Source organism: Heptranchias perlo, chromosome 1, assembly GCF_035084215.1.
Source record: "Heptranchias perlo isolate sHepPer1 chromosome 1, sHepPer1.hap1, whole genome shotgun sequence".
Lineage (NCBI taxonomy): Eukaryota > Metazoa > Chordata > Chondrichthyes > Hexanchiformes > Hexanchidae > Heptranchias > Heptranchias perlo.
Genome location: NC_090325.1, coordinates 146,008,954 through 146,028,467, shown reverse-complemented (window position 1 = coordinate 146,028,467; position 19,514 = coordinate 146,008,954). Strand labels below are relative to the sequence as shown.

General features: G+C 40.5%; 1 protein-coding gene across 1 annotated transcript in view; it reads right to left on the bottom strand.

The window, feature by feature from the left end:
* Positions 1-2,007: 2,007 nt before the first annotated feature.
* smad1 (SMAD family member 1) overlaps positions 2,008-19,514 on the bottom strand; it is a 97,925-nt gene continuing 80,418 nt past the window's right edge. The window contains exons 5-7 of the mRNA XM_067992315.1: positions 14,726-14,947; positions 14,046-14,302; positions 2,008-4,622 (exon numbers count right to left, since the gene is read on the bottom strand). Coding sequence (XP_067848416.1) covers positions 4,479-4,622; positions 14,046-14,302; positions 14,726-14,947 — 623 coding nt within the window. The 3' untranslated portion in view covers positions 2,008-4,478. The remainder of the gene's footprint in view (positions 4,623-14,045; positions 14,303-14,725; positions 14,948-19,514) is intronic.

Here is a 19,514-nt window from a genome sequence, read left to right as displayed (position 1 = left end):
TTTTTCCCTTTGAGGAAATATATCTGATCCTACACTATACACTAGCATAGAGGACTATACAGAGGGAGCACTTTAGCAGCTTGTTCTATTTGATTATCTGAGCTTTGCCTACATGACTACCATGTGTGAGGTTTTACTATTTTGCTCAATTTTTCAACCATAACTTGAGGCGAATTAGCAACCTCTATTTCTGAACTGTATCAAAGCCAAGCAAATAGACTGTGGGCTATATACTAACTGTGTCCAAGAATGACTTCTGTTTACATACGAATCTTATCGGTAAAATTTTACACTGCACTCCATATATATTCAATTCAAGGAATTTTATTTAACAGGCCAACTCAATTTCAAATGCATCTTCAACAAACCTCAGAACATGTATATTAAGAAAATTGCATCTGCTGTCCAAACTCAGAATTCATTTTCCCCTCTGTTAAGAATTAGCAAATTTTGCTACATTTCCTGTGTATTGATGTGAGCCTCTGCCAGAAATCATTGACAACTAACTTGTTACTGATTTTGGAATCCACAAGTCAAATTGTCCAGTCAATTTGTGCACAGCAAGATCCCACAAACGCGATAAATCACCAGACATCTTATTTTAGTTACATTGGTTGAGGGATAAATATTGGTCAGGACACCAGGAAAATTTCCCTGCTCCTCTTCGAATAATGCCATTGGATCATTTACTACAATCTGAGCGCACAAACAGGGCCTCGGTTTAACATCTCGTCTGAAAGACAGCACATCCGACCGACAGTGTAGCACTCCCTCAGTACTGCACTGAACTAGATAGGATTTATCATTATTTTACATAATGTGGAGATGCCGGTGATGGACTGGGGTTGACAAATGTAAGGAATCTTAAAACAGTTGGACTATAACCTGGTGTTGTATTTGAAAATCACAAGCTTTCGGAGGCTTTCTCCTTTGTCAGGTGAGCGAGTGTGGGATTCCATGGAAGGTTACCGCATTTATAGTCAGAGAACAATACCTGGTGATTACAGATAATCTTTCCAACTGCCCGTTGTCAAGGCAATCAAAGTGTTCAGACAGAGTGATGTTACCTACAGGACCACCGAATACACAGACGGCCAGAACAAAAGACAGACAGAGAGAGAAACATCCGAAAGGAAGAGAAACACAGAGAATGACCCGTTGTGTTAAAAACAGATAACTTTTTTTCGCTGGTGGGGTTACGTGTAGCGTGACATGAACCCAAGGGAAAAAAAGTTATCTGTTTTTAACACAACGGGTCATTCTCTGTCTTTCTCTTCCTTTCGGATGTTTCTCTCTCTGTCTGTCTGTCTATCTTTTGTTCTGGCCGTTTGTGTATTCGGTGGTCCTGTAGGTAACATCACTCTGTCTGAACACTTTGATTGCCTTGACAACGGGCAGTTGGAAAGATTATCTGTAATCACCAGGTATTGTTCTGACTATAAATGCGGTAACCTTCCATGGAATCCCACACTCACTCACCTGACGAAGGAGAAAGCCTCCGAAAGCTTGTGATTTTCAAATAAAACAGTTGGACTATAACCTGGTGTTGTAAGATTCCTTACATTATTTTACATAGGCAGTTTCAATGCCAAACATTGACATAAAAAGCATGACTCGAAGTGTGGCACAGAAAGTGCACATCATACACAATATTTAACGTGTAGATATTCTGGGGTAAACTTGAGTCCGCACTGACAGTGAGGTAAGTCACCTACTGCCAGTGTGATTTGGAAAACTGCAGGCATGCTACCTTCAATTTTTCGATCTGCGAGGTACTTCACTGCTAGTGTAGATCTGGAAAATTTGGGCTCGAGGATTTTCTATTTTTAGTGTCTGAGAACCATACAGGGAGAGAAAGAGAGTGGAAGACAAAGGCAGACACAGAAACACAATGGACAAAAATTTTAATTTTTCTTTTTGTCCATGAACAGCACGGGAGATCAATTAATGTCACTAATATTGGTTACTTCTTGAAGCCAAAATGTTACATGAAGAAATGGCCTTGGATAATTTATAGAAATTTTTTTATTGAAACATTTCATGCAATTTGATCACAGCACTACACAGTACCCAAGAATATCCCAATTTTTCTGTTGAATAAAAAGGTTTATTTTGTACATGTCAATTCTGTAAAACATTTTTTTTGCTATCTTCCTCACAGGTCTATAGATTTCTAGGGACTTCAAATTACATTCTCCATTATGGGATGGAGGAAGAAAAGAGTAACAATCACAAGTGGAAAGGCCATCATATATTGTGCTTGCAAGAATGCTGAAAGATATCTAATCCATCAGTTATCCCACACTACAATAATATTAAAGTTGGAATCTTCTATCGTTGATGGCATTCGTGGAAATTTCAGTGAACTGGATCAGCTAAATTGACTGCCTCCCATTTATATGGGTTGTGGAAAAGCCAAAAAGTGGAGAAAGAAGAAATACAAAAATAACTTTCTAAAACATGTATTCTTGACTTTGATATACCATAACTTGTTATGGAACTCAAAGTTCTTAAGGACTTGTTTCCAACCACCTCTTTTCAGCACCCCCTGCTGTTTTTGTCCAACTTTTAAAATGTTTTCACTCTTTTGCAGCATGTTTGTATTTCATCAGAACTAAACCATTCAAATTATGACAACCAATTTTCAACTGTTGCAACATTTGCAGTGCAAGTCACATGGTGTATTGTAGATATTTTGTGTATATCACCATGATAAAATTTCACCAAGAACAAATAAAAATGTTCCTATTATAAACTAAATTTGCATGCACCAGTGAAGAATCTAAATAAAACCATCCCATGAATATGTTTTTTGTTTTTAAATCATGGCGCTCTCCCCCCTCTGGCCTCTCATTTTTCCTATGTGTAGTTAAAGTATCTTTGACAGAGGCCTGGGAACAGGATGGTGATCTACAATGTTGTCTCGGAAAACCTGAGGTGTTTTTTTTATTCCCCCACAAAAAGTAAATAGAAAACCCAAGATCCAGTTGGATAAAATATTTAAACAAATGGACCAAATGATTTTGAAATCAGGGTTAGTTGGATAAATGTGTCCTCAATGTCTCCCAAAGATAAAAATTTAGGGATATTTTACCATATAGACTTTGTTGTGATGCAATTCTCAAATTTGTTAGGAAAATGTCAACAAAGGAAAGATGTACTTTAAAAATCATGATGAAACAGATTTATTATATGTTTTCTAGTGAAGACTCACTACCCTCGGAATAAATGTTGCTCCAAATTCCACAGCACAACAGCAAAAGTCTTGTGTAAAAGTGCATATACAAGAACAGCAGAAAAGAAATGAGCACTATTACAAACAAATAAAAATATAAAACAAGCTGAATTACCACTTGGGAAACAAAAATTCAATGTATTGCAAACATCCAGCAAACTTAAACCAATAAAGCTGGAATAAATGCACAAGAATCTAGTTCTGTCATCCTACAAATGTTCAACCTGTTGGTAGCCACTAATCAGTTACTCAGAAGATTTATAGAAACCATTTCACCACCACTCTGTAAAGAGACAAATTAGCACATAAAGGTGACAAAGAGCCAGAACTGCTGGTGCAGCATATACTTGCTGCAAATTTTGCTTACCAAAATGGTGTTTTTAAAAATGTTGTTCAATTAACGATTTCAGAACTAATGCTTAGCTACTGGTAAGAGCACTGTAGCTTCATAGATTGAACAAAGTACACATTAAATGCAACAGTTAAAAATACTGAATTCACCAAATGCACAGAAGACACATTGCCCCCTTACCTACTTCCTTCTAATGTCAGATTGAAAGTCCCAACCCAATTGAAAATGAGGACAAATGTAACTATTTTAAATCTCAACATACATGTACATCCATACACACCTTATAAATCCACTGAGAATGGAGCTGTAACTTGACACTATTCCGGTTTGATTACAAAAAATTGATGTCAGCACTCAAGTTAAGACAGAGCTGCACACAGGGCTCATTTTGTCCGCTTCCACATTTGTACTTCAGATGTCAAGTGACCTAATGTGTAGAGGCTTTGTAAGTCATCTGTTTGTGCAATATACCTTTAACTTCAGCATACCAACCACGCAGCATTTGTGCTATCTTGGAAAAATGACTTTACATCTATATTTTGACCATAAACTAGTACTTAAACACACATTATCAGTAACATTCAAGTGAATTATCTACGCTTGGTCACCTTTCATCTCAGTATTCTAAAATCATAACCTATACAAGTTCTTCGGATTAGGTAGAAATGGAATACTACAGTGTAAACTGAACACTTTCACAAGAACAGCAGTATACTAAAAAGACTGATCATATATCTCCAACAATTGGTCACAAAAGGTCAAGTATCTTCCAGATTCCCATCCATGACAGTCCAGAATGTACCCATTTTGTGTGTCCTTCAAGTGATTACAAACTCCAGAAATTCAACACTCAAGGATTTATGAGCACTATGAAGTAGCATAACAGCACTGTTATGACACAGAGGAGATAGGATTATGTGGGGAACCCATTTGGGTGAGAACTTTATCCAGCCACTGCAGAGGACCATGTAGATGGATCTCTATCCAGCAAGGGGTGCTTGTTACATCCTGTCGATGATACTCAGCTCCCCAACCCTAAAAAAGCAAAGAAACACAGGAATCAATTGAAGTCAATGATTTAAAAAAAATCATAAATACAGGGAAAATACATTTTCTTCAAGACACCAACAAGTTTTATAGGTTAGAAGCACAGTAAAATTCCTCACCAAAATGCACCATTAGCTTGCCCCAACTTCTGAACAGTGTCTCTTAATGCACCAGTCACCTTTATGGTCAGACACTAAATCTAAGGATTCGTACCCAGTAGGACTTGGATCTACAATGCCCATTTTAACAAGCCAAATTAGTCTAGGAGGGAACTGAAAGCAGATTCCAAAAAAGGAAAGGAGTGGTCTGATCCTCATTTCACCAAGTTTTCTTCAATCAGATGTTTAATGCAGAAACTGCAATTGAGAGTGATCTACATTTAGTTTAAACAATTCAAAAAGATTCCATCTTGAAGTCCCAACACCATCTACATATTAAAGTTTTCCCATCAGTCATGCACATTTCCTGCAGCACTCGCGTCAACATTTATTTTGGGAAAATTATATATGTACATTTTATAATGGAAAGACTGTAGGTAAACCATTTCAGAGTATTTATTGACATGACTGTGTCAGCCAATGAGTTGGAGGCAGGCGGGACTTGTGGCCAAAACCACAGCACGTCTCCAGATAAAAGCAGGGCGATTTCTCCAGCAAAATGCAGTGAGTGGAGAATAGTTGTATACAAATTTAATGCGTAAAATCAATCCCAGTCACGACAGCAGTGCAGTCTCCAGGCGTGATTGACGGGAGAATTACCCAATCATCTCCATTCTGGCCAGGAATAGTGGTGTTGCTATATGCAGCCTAAACGTTTTGGAGGTAATATTAACCTAACCTGTCCAGCGGGAAACTTATGGGTTCGAGTCAGCCGCCTGATTTACACTCTCCTATTTTATTCTCCACTGAAATCAACGGAAAATAAAATTGGACTGAGTGTAAAACAGACAGCAGACCCAATCCTGTCAGTTATGCGCTGGGTGGGTTAGGTTAAAATTACCCCCTTTGCCATCAGTTTCTTCATCAAGTGATCACACAAAAATGCTTTTCAAAAAAATTTCCATTCATCTTTTTCAGCCGGCACAATGGGCCAAATGGCCTCCTGTTTTGCCGTAACTTTTTATGATTCTATGATCAGTTTTTTCAATAATTGAAATTTCTAATATATAAAATAAAGGTTTATACAAAATCAAAAAAAAATTACATATTAACATGATTAAAATTATCTGAATTATCTTTTGAGTCTTTTAATGCCTTCATTCAAGTTTTTACTTCATGGCCTTGGCTTGTCTCAAAAGCCTGGGCTTCAACTGGATTTTTTTTATTCATTCATGGGATGTGGGCGCGCTGGCAAGGCCAGCATTTATTGCCCATCCCTAATTGCCATCGAGAAGGTGGGGGTGAGCCGCCTTCTTGAACTGCTGCAGTCCGTGTGATGAAGGTTCTCCCACAGTGCTGTTAGGTAGGGAGTTCCAAGATTTTGACCCAGGGACGATGAAGGAACGGCGATATATTTCCAAGTTGGGATGGTGTGTGACTTGGAGGGGAATGTGCAGGTGGTGTTGTTCCCATGCGCCTACTGCCCTTGCCCTTCTAAGTGGTAGAGGTCGCGGGTTTGGGAGGTGCTGTCGAAGAAGCCTTGGCGAGTTGCTGCAGTGTATCTTGAAGATGGTACAGCCATGGTGCGTCGGTGTTGGAGGAAGTGAATGTTTAAGGTGGTGGATGGGGTGCCAATCAAGCGGCTGCTTTGTCCTGGATGGTGTCGAGCTTCTTGAGTGTTGTTGGAGCTGCACTCATCCAGGCAAGTGGAGAGTATTCCATCACACTCCTGACTTGTGCCTTGTAGATGGTGGAAAGGCTTTGGGGAGTCAGGAGGTGAATCACTTGCCGCAGAATACCCAGCAATTTTCAATAATTGAAATTTCTAATGTACAAAATAAAGGTTTATACAAAATCAAAAAAAAAATACGGCTTCAACTGGATAATTCTAACAGTTGGAAAGAACTTTGAACCATATTTGTGCATTTGGAGCATGTGCATTTTGCAGTTTCCCAGTATACGACACACGCATCAGTATGAATTGAAAAGTAGATGGGTATGTCCTCTCGTTCAGTGAGGATTTGAAAATTTCTTTACGTTTTCCAAAGGTTTGGAAATAAACTGGAGATTGAATCCCCGAAGGTTTATTTCAGTCAAGTCTGAAATTTAAATTTATTAACCAATGCTATTTTTGTACTCAGAGTCCGACACCGCCAGTGATTGGAGCAGGTTAAAAAAGATTGTTTGTAAGGAAAGCATTTCTTTTTTAGTCACATGGCTCTACTTCTATTGAAGATTTAGTTAAAAATCTTTCAATAACATATTTTGGACATAAGGATATATATTTGGAACATAGGAACATGAGTAGTCCGTTTAACCCCTCGAGCCTGTTCCGCCATTTAGTGAGATCATGGCTGATCTGTGACCTAACTCCATATACTCACTTGTGCGAACACTATTTGCCTGCTATACATGATGGCCGGTATAACGCAGTGGCCTTAATAAAATTAAAAATCATTCCACAAGTAGCAATGATTGCCAGACACAGTCTAGACTTACACTTATTAACTGAAAAAATTGCCAAAAAGTCTTTTAAACTCTTTTACCACCTCCGTAGGCAGGCAAAAAATAAAAGAAATAACATTAACTGATGTAAAATATAATAGTAGTTTTTTCCAGGCACAAATAACCAGCAGTTTGATTAGTAGTAAAATGGTGAATGCCATTTTAGAGAAATTTGGAATCATAATTTTTTCTACAAGCAAAATGCTACTTCACTCAGTTATTACTATACTAGAGGCTGCATTTTTTATTGCAACCCTCCCTTGGAAAAAAAATCAGTACTTTACAAGAGGGCAATGACGACAGTCAATAAGAGTTTGGGAGGCATAAAAGAGAACAGATCCCTGAGCAACCAGAATCAGTCTAGGCTTACACATTTATGTGCATTAGTTTTATGCAAGCTTTTGCAGAGTTTTTGCAAGAGTACCCAGCACTGTTTTGTAATGCACCAGTAAATCAGTCGCTTTTAATGCCTTGAGCAATGTGTATGCACATTAGTTTAAAATTACATTGGCCATAATTTCAATGGGATGAAAATTAAAATTTCTTTTTTCGAAAGTATATTCTTTATTAAAAGACTCTTTTATTACATTCAGTGCACCTTAACTGGGTGCGAATGTTAGCAAACACAGTGGTTTCTGCCTGAAATAAATGGAGCACTTAAGACGCTATAACCAGCAACTTTGAAATTGACATTAATGCAATTGGATAGAGGTTATCACTTTTTGGTCAATATAAGCAACTGCCCATTTTAAACTTTGACGTTTATGTGGGTGGGGACGGTATAGATAAACTTGGAAACTGCATAAATGCACGAGTGTTTGAGGTAATTTTTGTTTATGGAAATTTATATTTATTAAACATAGTCAGGTCAGCAACCTAATAGCGCACTAAAGATTAATTTTTTAAAAATGTTCTTGGGCTTGGTAGTTGCTGGCAAGGCTGCATTTATTGCCTATCCATGGTTGCCTAGATGTGGTAGACCTTGTGTAGGGCCTTGGGCCTTTTTACAACTGAGTGGCTTACTTGGCCACTTCAAAGGACATTAAGAATCAACCATTTAATGTGGGCCTGGACACACATATAGGCCAGACTGAGTAAGGGTGGCATGCTCTTTTCCCTGAATAATATTAGTGAACCAGTGGATTTTTAAAGCAATTCAGCAGCTTCCATGGCCATTTTTTTTTCTAGTACCAGCCCACAGATTACCAGATTTATGGAATTCAATTTCATAACTTGCCATGTGATATTTGAACTCATGACCTGTGGGTCGCTTGCCTCGTACCACAGCTACGACACTACCATACCCACTTTTGGCTTTTGCACTCCTGGTACATGCAAGGAACAAATATCTGGAAAATGTGCACCCCAGCCCATGATTTTCAATCCATAAATTACTCTAGTGCTTTAAGGCAGGATTGTAAAGACAGAAAGAGCCAACAATGGAAAAAGCAGTGGAGCGGACAGAGGCCAATGGAATGTGAAAAGGTGCAGTAGTGTGGAGTTTAGGGTCAGCAGGAATTCAGCCTTAGAGGGAATAAGGCATTACTGGTCAGTTGGACAAGAGATTTTTTTCTATAATTATATGTGTGTAAAGTGAGTAAGTGGGGTTTGATACCAGTGGGAGTTCAGGCTAACACTGCCTACATTTTAAGTTCCGCACAGAGGGAAGGCAGCGCAGGGAATTCCCATGATCTGTGTGGAGTGTAATATTTGCACCATTGTGGATCCTCGTGGTATCCAGGCGCAAGAAATCTGCAGTAAGTGTTGGGAAATTGAATCTCTGGAGTAGATGATCTCTGTGCTCGAGCAGCAATTGGCCACACTCTGCAGCATCAGAAAAGATATGGAATTTCTGGATCCAGGACTTGGGTCACCCAAGCAAAGCGAGACAGTTCAGGACACTGAGTGTAGCAAGAAATGTGTGACCAACTGCAGGGGCAGCAGAGGGAGACTGGACTCAGGTGCAGGGAACTCCTGAGTTAATGGAATACCTAGTGACTCAGAGCAGAGTGATCCCAAGCAACACTGTGGATCAAGGTACTAGCCAGGGAGATGATAGGTAGGTAGTCTACAAAAATAGGAGAGTGATAGTAGTAGAAGATTCTATCGTCAGGGTTAGAAAGCCTTTTTACAGTTGTGTCTGAGTTGTCCCAAATGGTATATTGCCTCCCTGGTACCAGGGTGAAGGGCATTACAAAGTAAGTGGAAAAACTTCTGAAAAGGGAAAGAGAGCAGTCAAAAATTGTGGTCCATGTTGGAACCTTAAGGTTGGTAATTGCCAGATTGCTTCCTGTGCCCTGCACTGGACAGGTTCGGCATAGTAAAATTAGGTAGTCATTGTGTGGTTGTAGAGCTGGTGCAGGAGGGAAATGGTCACATTGCTGAAGCATTGGAGCGAGATCTAGAATAAGAGAAGGCGATATTAAAGAGACAGCCTTTGCCTGAACTGAAACAGTACATGTCCTTGCGGAGAGGATAAATAAAGCAGTGGGGAAGGAATTAAACTAATATGGCGGCAGGGTGGGTGGGGGGGGGGGGATGTGGTGGTGGGAAGAGTCTAGATTTGAGATCAGAGTGAGAGAACAGAAGCAAAAAACTTAGCTGAAATAAAGTATCAGGGGAGAAAGAGGCTATGAGGCAGTGAGAGACAAGAAAACTGTTGTAGAAGGGGCAAGGGATATCAAATAAACAAATAAGTGTTCTCCCACTCTCATCAGTTGTAAAGTAATGACCATACATAGTTAGGTGCATTAAAACAGAAAAGGATAATGAAGAGTCAAAAATAAAGGTCCTCGATTGGAAAAAGGAAAAGTTCAGCGAGGTAAGACGCATGAGGCTCAAATTAACTGGGCAGAAAAGTTAGTGAACAGATTAGCAATGGGACATCTTCAAATATGAAATGCATAGAGTACAAAATAAATATATTCTTACAAGATGAAAACAGGGTGGATCTAAGAATAAAGTTCTGTGGATAAATGGAGATTAAAACTAGAGAAGCACGTGATTAAAATTAGGGCTAACAATACTGAAGATAATCATAACAAATATAGAATATGTAGCAGGGAGGTGAAAAGGGAGATTGATTAGAAGGGCTAAAAGAAATATTTAAGAAAACTAATAAAAGAAATAGTAAGGAATTTTACAAACATATGAAAAGTAAAAGAACAGTTAGAGAGTAGGACCATACAACAACTTGCATTTATATAGCACCTTTAACATAGTAAAATATCCCAAGGCACTTCACAGGAGCGATCAAGCAAAATTTGACACCGAGCCACATAAGGAGGTATTAGGACAGGTGACCAAAAGCTTAGTCAAAGAGGTAGGTTTTAAGGAGAGTCTTAAAGGAGAGAGAAGTAGAGAGGTTTTCAGAGGGAATTCCAGAGCTTAGGGCCTAGGCAGCTGAAGGCATGGCTGCCAATGGTGGGGCAAAGAAAATTGGGGATGCGCAAGAGGCCAGAATTGGAGGAGCGTGGAGATCTCGGAGGTCTGTAGGAGACTACAGAGATAGGTAGGGGCGAGGCCATGGAGAGATTTGAAAATAAGGATGAAAATTTTAAAATCGAGGCGCTGCCAGATCAGGAGCCAATGTATGTCAGCGAGCATTGGGATGAGGGGTGAAGGGGACTCGGTGCAAGTTAGGATATGGGTAGCAGAGTTTTGGATGAGCTCAAGTTTAAGGAGGGTGCAAGGTGGAAGGCCAGCCAGGAGAGCATTGAAATAGTCCAGGTCCAGATGTAACAAAGGAATGGATGAAGGTTTCAGCAGCAGATAAGCAGAGACAGGGTTGGAGAGGGGCGATGTTGCAGAGATTGAAGTAGGCGGTCTTGGGTGGAAGAAAGGAGTTTAATTGAGGATGAGGAAGGTATGGTAGAGATAATAAATAAATATTTTGCATCGATGTTTACAAATGACGGGAACAAGAACATAGGTATACTAGAAGAGGATATGGAACAATTGTCAGAAACTGTAGAAAAGGAATTGATCCTGAAAACAAATTAGGAGAACTTGAGGTGGGTAAGTCACTGGGCTTTGATCGTATGCATCCTAGAAATCAGGAGCCAGTAGAGGTGCTGGCCACAATGTTTCAATCCTCCATAAATACACAAATTGTGCCATTGGACTGGAGAGTAGCTAATGTAACACTTTGTTCAAAAAGGGAGAGGCATAAACTGGGTAACTGTAGGCCAGTTAGTCTGACGTCAGTTGTTGGCAAAACGAGTTTTTTTTCAAAAAGTGACTGATTGGATAAAGGAACTGATGTATAGTATAAAGAATTTCAAAAGGCATCTGATAAGGTGTCTCACAAGAGGCTTGTTAGAAAAAGAATCAGGCATGTGGTACAAGAGGAAATCTAGCAGCGTAGATAGAAAGATAGTTGATGGACAGAAAACAAAGGGCAAAGGAGGATTGCTCAGATTGGAGATGGGTTGGAAGCGGTGCACCACTATGATCAGTGCTGGGTTTAATATTTTTCCTCGTATATACAGATGATTTGAACAGGTTTAGGGAACAATCTCAAAATTTGTTGCTGACACAAAATTAGCAGGTATAGCAAACAGTGAGGAGGACATTGACAGATTAGCAGAATGGCAGACAAGCGGCAGGTGCAATTTAATGTGGATAAACTAGAAAGAGTGCAGAAAAGATTTACTAGGATGCTACCGGGACTTGATGGTTTGACTTATAGGGAGAGGTTGGATAGACTGGGACTTTTTTCCCTGGAGAGTAGGAGGTTAAGGGGTGATCTTATAGAAGTCTATAAAATAATGAGGGGCATAGATAAGGTAGATAGTCAAAATCTTTTCCCAAAGGTAGGGGAGTCTATAACGAGGGGACATAGATTTAAGGTGAGAGGGGAGAGATACAAAAGGGTCTAGGGGGGCAATTTTTTCACTCAAAGGGTGGTGAGTGTCTGGAACGAGCTGCCAGAGGCAGTAGTAGAGGCGGGTACAATTTTGTCTTTTAAAAAGCATTTGGACAGTTACATGGGTAAGATGGGTATAGAGGGATATGGGCCAAGTGCAGGCAATTGGGACTAGCTTAGTGGTATAAACTGGGCGACATGGACATGTTGGGCCGAAGGGCCTGTTTCCATGTTGTAAACTTCTATGATTCTATGATTCTAAATGTGAGGTAACACACTTTAGGAAAAGGATCCCGGAATGAAATATACAACGAACTGCAAGATCCTTAAGGGTGTGTGTGGATGAACACAGACACTTAGGGGCTCAAGTATATAAATCCCTGAAAGTGAGAGTGCAAGTACATAAAGCTATAAAAAAGGCTAACAGCATTTTGGATTTTATAAATTGAGGCATAGAGTATAAGAGTAATGATAATTTTTTAGGAAACAGTGGTTAGGCCACATTGAGTGTACCATTAAAGCCATAGAGAGCATACTGTTTGGATTCACCAAGGTGATGGCAAGGATGGGAAACTACAGTTGGGGAGTAACTTGAGATACAGGAACTATTTACACTGGGGCAGCAAAGGCTAAAAGGAGAATTAATAGAAGTTTTTGAAATTATGCAAGGTTTTTATAGAGTGAATTACAAAAGGTTACTTCCTCTGGTTAGGGAGTCAGTGATGAGGGGTCACTAATTTAAAATTGTCACAGTGAATGGAGGTTATGACAAATTTCTTTACATGGAGATGAGAATGTCTTGCCACAGGAAATGGTTGAGGCAGAGACCATTGCATCTTTTAAGGGAAAATATTTGAAGCAGAGGAAGACTATGGGGAAGAGAGTTGGACAGTGAGACTAGTTTTGAATTGTTCTACCAAAGAGCTAGCACAGACAATGGCCTCCTTCAATACTGTAAACTTTCATGGTTTTATATGATACCCGAGGGTGCAAAAAGGGCTGCCAACAAGTCTGGGGAAAAGGCTGACAAGTGGAAATTTGGCAACGGCGGGTATATATGCTGCTCCACGTAATCCTTCGAAATTCCCTCCCCAGTCCTCCTGAATTCCTCCCCAATCAAAATCCCAGGACCTTCCTCAGTTTTCACAAACCCCTGGACTGCATTCCCAGTATTCCCTGCCAGAACCACCCCAATGCTCCTAAACTTAGATATCACCCTTTCCTATGCTCCCTGTCTGACAATCCCCTCCCTCCCTCCCAACCTCCTCCCCGACTCCAGAGAACTCTTCCCAGTACTGCCGGACCCGGGGCCCATTTCCTAGTGCTCCCAGATCCCAAGACTGCCCCAGTACAGATAAGTCAGTACCTCAGGTAATGTTACTCGGCATAACATCCCTGTCTGACAGGAGATCTGCTAGGAAAAAAACAAGTACTAAATGGGCAACATTGTTCAAATGTTGTAACTACTTTCAACTACATATAAACTACATAGAATTTTACAGCACTGAAAATGACCGTTCGGCTTAGAGGCTAGGAGTATTTTGAAGGGGATGGGGATGTCAGTCAGGGAGTACTGGGAAGGGTGATATCAAGGTTTGGAAGTATTGGGGTGGTTCTGGGTTCAGGAAATACATTCTAGGGGTTTGTGAACACTGACGGAAGTCCTGGGATTTTGTAAGGGGAGGAATCTAGTGATCCAGGAGGCCTGGAGAGAGAATTTCGGAAGATTAGGTGGAATATCTCTTTCCCTACCCCCATGGCAGTGTTAATATGCTCCACAATAGCCTCCTCCCACTCTCTATTTACTTCATCTCACCCCATCAATATATCCTTCTATTCTTTTCTCCCTCACGTACTTACCTAGCTTCCCTTACTTCTAAAGGAAAACGGGCCAAGAATTTAGAGTTTTATTTTTGACAATTTCTGTGCAAATTCTATTACCTTTACAAAACTCATGCGTATGGTGCACATCTTCGTAAGCTCATAAACCGCTTCAAAGCCGTGGTTTACTGACTGGGCCAAAAGCTGGGCGAACTCCTGATTGTTGAAGATCTTCAAACTGCATCCACTGGGGATCTTGCAGACAGTCGTTGGATGGAAGCCGTGATGATAATTGCAGTTTCTACTTTGTACAAAAATACTGCTGTCGCTCAGGCATTCAGCATACACTTCTCCTCCAACATAATAAAGGTGAACACCTGGAAATCAAGAGACACAGGTTTTCTTTCCATATACTACATACTACTACTCCCGTTTGCCTAAATAAGGGCAGCATTTCAAAAGTAACTCATTGATCATTAAATACTTTTTGATGTCTATAGCATATCAAGTACTATATAAATACAAGTTCTTCACCGCACATCTCTAAGCTTCCCTAAATTATGGCAATCTACAGGAAATGCATCTTCTATCAAAAATGTTCAAGGATATTCAATGGACAACACTATGGTACTACTTCCTTATCTATAGTTTTTAAAAATATCCTGCTCGTGGATTTGATACTTATGTCGATCATTTATGACTCAATATGGCCTGAAATGTGAGGGATGTGAAACTGATACCCTAAAATTCTTGGGTTGGATATGCAACATTTTTCACAAAACTTAAAAATGTGAGATTACCTTTGCCAATATGTCTCCTGGTGTTTTCGATGGTTGAGTTACGATTTACATTGGACAAAAGTCCGAGGCAGAATCTATTTTTGTTGTTTGAGGGATCAGTAAAACCATCCACTAAGACACTAGTAGAGGAGGCTTGGAAAGCTTCTCCCACCCGGTTATTCAGCTCATAATAGACAATTGAGCACCAGTGTTTTGGTTCCTCATAAGCAACTGGTTGAACATCTGCAAGGGGAAAGTTACCATTAATATTTCTTCTAAATGAACAGCTGCTCCCATCACCTACAAAATAGTTTGAAAAAACATTATCTCTTAAGCACTTGCACAATTACACTGAATGGATTATGTTATGATTGAAGCCACATAAGTCAGCCAATGACTCACTTCATAATTGCTCCCCAAAAGCTGCCAGCAATCTTAAATATTTTCTCTTCCACCCCTTCTACTGAAGGCATTAAATACTTGCTGGGATACAGTTCTACAGGTACTACGGATACTGGCACCTCTCAAGTGGATATTTAATCTGACCCTAGATATTAAATGTGAATAAGCCAAACATCACAGGAGGGTATGACAGCCAAGACAGATTCTGATTTCACCTGAAATAAAAACAGAAAATGCTGGAAATACTCAGCAAGTCAGGCAGCATCTGTGGAGAAAGAAATAGGGCTAACGTTTCAGGTCAATGACCCTTCATCTGAACTGGTAGAAGTTGAAGATTAAACAGTTTTTAAGCAAGTACAGAGCCAGGGAAAGTGGGGGGGGGGGGGAAGAAGGAAAGAACACCTGAAGCAGGGTCAATGGATAGTGATCAGAAGCAGGAACATTTGCCAATTTTACCCTCCTTAATCCAGGGGCATTAAGGCTAACTATAGTTTTCTAACACTTGTCGAGATCAGCTAACTTAGCAAACACTGGAGATTGAAACCAGTCTGTATGGTTCAGCTACAACCAGCTGAGCTATCAAAGATCCATCTAAATTTAAGCCAAGTTTTGGTCTCCTGAGTATCAATGAAAACTACAGGCAGGTGGACAATCTGCTCTGAAACTAGTGGCAGCTGTGTGGTCACCAGCCACTTGTAGCTATAAAGGACTGTGACACAGCTAACCAGCCCTCCTGAAGGAAAGCACTTAGCCACTGCTCAGCACTGCACTGGACAGAACAAGTGCCAGTCTGTAATTTCCTCAACAATGGTTTATGATTTCTAGAAATAGTTTAATCACACTAATTTAACATTTTCTCCTCTCTCAAAGCACTTTTATCAATTGCTAAATGTTTGGTTAGAGTATACAGGTACCAGGGATACTATGTACACGTGGGTGGCCAATCACTGGAACTTAACTACTATCATTTACAAAGAGGCTCGGAATGTTTCAAATTTTGGTAGAACGTTAACCACAGATATAACATTGTTTGACTATTTCTGGTAAGGATCCTAAAACTTCAAACTTGTTTTACTGCTTAAAAATTATGAGCTGAACTTGGACAAAAAAAAAGATTACCGAATCACTGCCAGTTGGCCAGTTTCACTGAATGAATCATGGTTTGCTTCAGATCCCTGAACAGACTTCCTTAAATTTGCCATAAATCACAAAGAGCAGGTGCTCTTTGTCTTCCCTGAATATGCCAATGCTGGAAATTACTTAAGAGCATTGACAGGATGCAGCTTGTTAAATATGGTCTTTAAAGAAGCTTTAAGTCCAAGAGGAACAGCATTTCTAACCACTTAGATCTGGTCCTTTCTACTACAGAGGAGTTATTACATCTGAATTCCAAAAACCCCACTAATCATTTAAACTATAGTTATGTACCTGATCACCATACTGGATATATTTGTAACCTTTACCTCATCTACTACTCAGCACTCTACCTTCAATGAAAGCTATTTAAGGTCAGGGCTTAGATGCACTTTATTAAACCAACAGAAAGTCATTTCAGCATCTGCACATTTTCAAGGATTTTAATCACTAAGTTAAAGCATCACCATCTAAGTCAAACATTGCACAACAGTTCTGAATCCTTCTGCTGGCACCATAATGTGTATGGACTACAAAAGTAAAACCACTGCAGCAACTAAAATGAAAAGTATCCACTTGCCTGTGATAGGACACATTAGACAATACAGCAATATAAACAGAATAGATTCAAGTTTGAGGGCAATGTCTGCATGAGTGCACATTGTGGAGTTGTGCAATTCCAATATGAAGCTACTTCATTCTGATGCCTGTCAAATTTGTAAAATACATAAAATCTTGCCCTGGATGACTGGTTCATAGCTACCTGCAGTCTGCAGTTCATAAAACTAAAATTGTCAAGCAAACATCCAGCACAGAATTTTTAATGCCACTATGATCAGGAGCAGTTCAGTCTTCAAAACAATACAACAAAAATTGCATTTATATAGCACCCTTAACGTAGTAGAATGTCCCAAGGTGCTTCAGAGCAGCGTTATCAGACAGAATTTGACATCGAGCCACATAAGGAGATACTAGGACAGGTAACCAAAAGCTTGGTCAAAGAGGTAGGTTTTTAAGGAGCATCTTAAAAGGAGGAGAGAGAGGGAGAGAGGCAAAGTGGTTTACGGAGGGAATTCCAGAGCTTAGGGCCTAAGCAACTGAAAGCATGGCTGCCAATGGTGGAGCAATTAAAATCAGGGATGCGCAAAAGGCCACAATTGGAGGAGTGCATAGATCTCAGAAGGTTGTAGGTGGAGGAGGTTACAGAGAAAGAGAGGCCAAGGTCATGGAAAGATTTGAAAACAGGATGAGAATTTTAAAAATCGAGGCATTGCTGGACTGGAAGCCAATGTAGGTCAGCGAGCACAGGAGTGATGGGTGAATGGGAATTGATGCGAGTTAGGATGCAGGCAGCCGAGTTTTGGATGAGCTCAAGCTTAAGGAGCGTGCAAGGTCGGCCAGGAGAACTTTGGAATAGTCAAGTCTAGAGGTAACAAAGGCATGGATGTGGATTTCCGCAGGTGAGCTGAGGCGGGGCAGAGACGGGCGACGTTATGGAGATGGTACTGGTGATGGAGTGAATATGGGGTTGGAAGCTCATCTCGGGGTCAAATAGGACGACAAGGTTGAGAACGGTCTGGTTCAGCCGGGGAGAGGGATGGAGTCGATGACCAAGGAACGGAATTTGTGGCGGGGACCGAAGGCAATGTGTTGCCAATATTTAGCTGGAGGAAATTTCTGCTCATCTAGCACTGGATATGCGACAAATCAGAGACAGTGGAGGGGTCGAGGGAGGTGGCGGTAAGGTAGAGCTGGATGTCATCAGCGTACATGTGGAACCTGACGTGTTTTTGGATGATGTCGCCGAGGGGCAGCATGTAGGTGAGACATGGGAGGGGGCCAAGGATAGATCCTTGGGGTCTTCAGAGGTAACGATGCAGGGATGGGAAGAGAAGCAGGTGATACTCTGGCTACGACTGGATAGATAAGAATGGAACCAGGCGAGGGCAGTCCCACCCAGCTGGACAGCGAAGGAGAGGCGTTGGAGGAGGATGATGTGGTCAACCATGTCAAAGGCTGCAGACAGGTAGAGAAGGATGAGGGGGGGGGATAATTTACCACGGTCACAGTCACGTAGGATGTCATTTGTGACTTTGATAAGGGCCGGAAACCTGATTGGAGGAGTTTAAACATTGAGTTGCAGGAAAGATGGGCACGGATTTGGGAAACGACATCACATTCAAAGACTTGAGAGGAAAGGGAGTTTGGAGATGGGGCGGTCGTTTCCAAGGACAGGGGTCATGGGTGGGTTTTTTGAGGGGGGGTGATGATGGCAGATTTGATGGGGAGGGGGCCAGTACCCGAGGAGAGGGAACGGTTAACAATAACAACATGGGGGCAGGAAGGGAAGTTGGGCAGTCAGCGGTTTGATAGGAATATGGTTGAGAGAGCAGGAGGTGGGTCTCGTGGACAAGCTGAACTCAGAGGGCAGATACTGGACAAACTGTATTTTTGGTAGCAAAACTAAATCACAGCTGCACACTTCAATTCAATACTTCTACGGTGGATGCCGCTTAGGAACTTTGGTTTCATAAACTAAATTTCCACATGGCTAAGGACCAATGATTTTTGAAAAGGCAGCTAAGTTCTTTACAATGGAATTATAGATATTCTCCTTTAAGAATCACAAGATGACAACTCTTCCACCCAGCAATAAAAACACTACGTTTCAAATCTTTTCACTAGGGGAACAAGTTGTATTCTGGATCCAGTAGGGAAATAGGAAACAGCTGCAAATCCCATCCCTTCCCTCCAAATGTGCACATTTACTCAGCTCTTGTCATTACCTGAAAATCCCTATCTTTTAAGAATGCAAAGTTCAGGTTCAAATTTTTTCAGACTAAATACTTCAATTAAAAGTAAATTTTGTGAAGCACCCAAACTTCTGTATGGTTTTGTTCACATACTTTAAGTGTAACTATAAGGAATGCAACAAAAAAGCGTGTGCACCTGGATTGCCAAATTAATCTGTCTGAACTATAGTTCAAATTGCTGGTTTTTTTTGAAGGGGTGGCAAGCAAAGAGAAAGAATAAAATAGTGCCAATACAAAGTTTTACGTTCCTGCAGTAATTATGGTCTAATTGGTCAAATACAGTTTATGTCTTTACTTTCTTCAGTTATTTTGGAACTGCAGAAATACAAAGGAAAATTTCTTTGATCCCAGATTATCTATTTTCAAGCAAGCCCAAACTTTATAATGTAAACACAGGGCAGGAATTGAAACAATAAATACCCTTCAGGTGTACGAGAGCAGATATAACTCTCTTCCCCCAT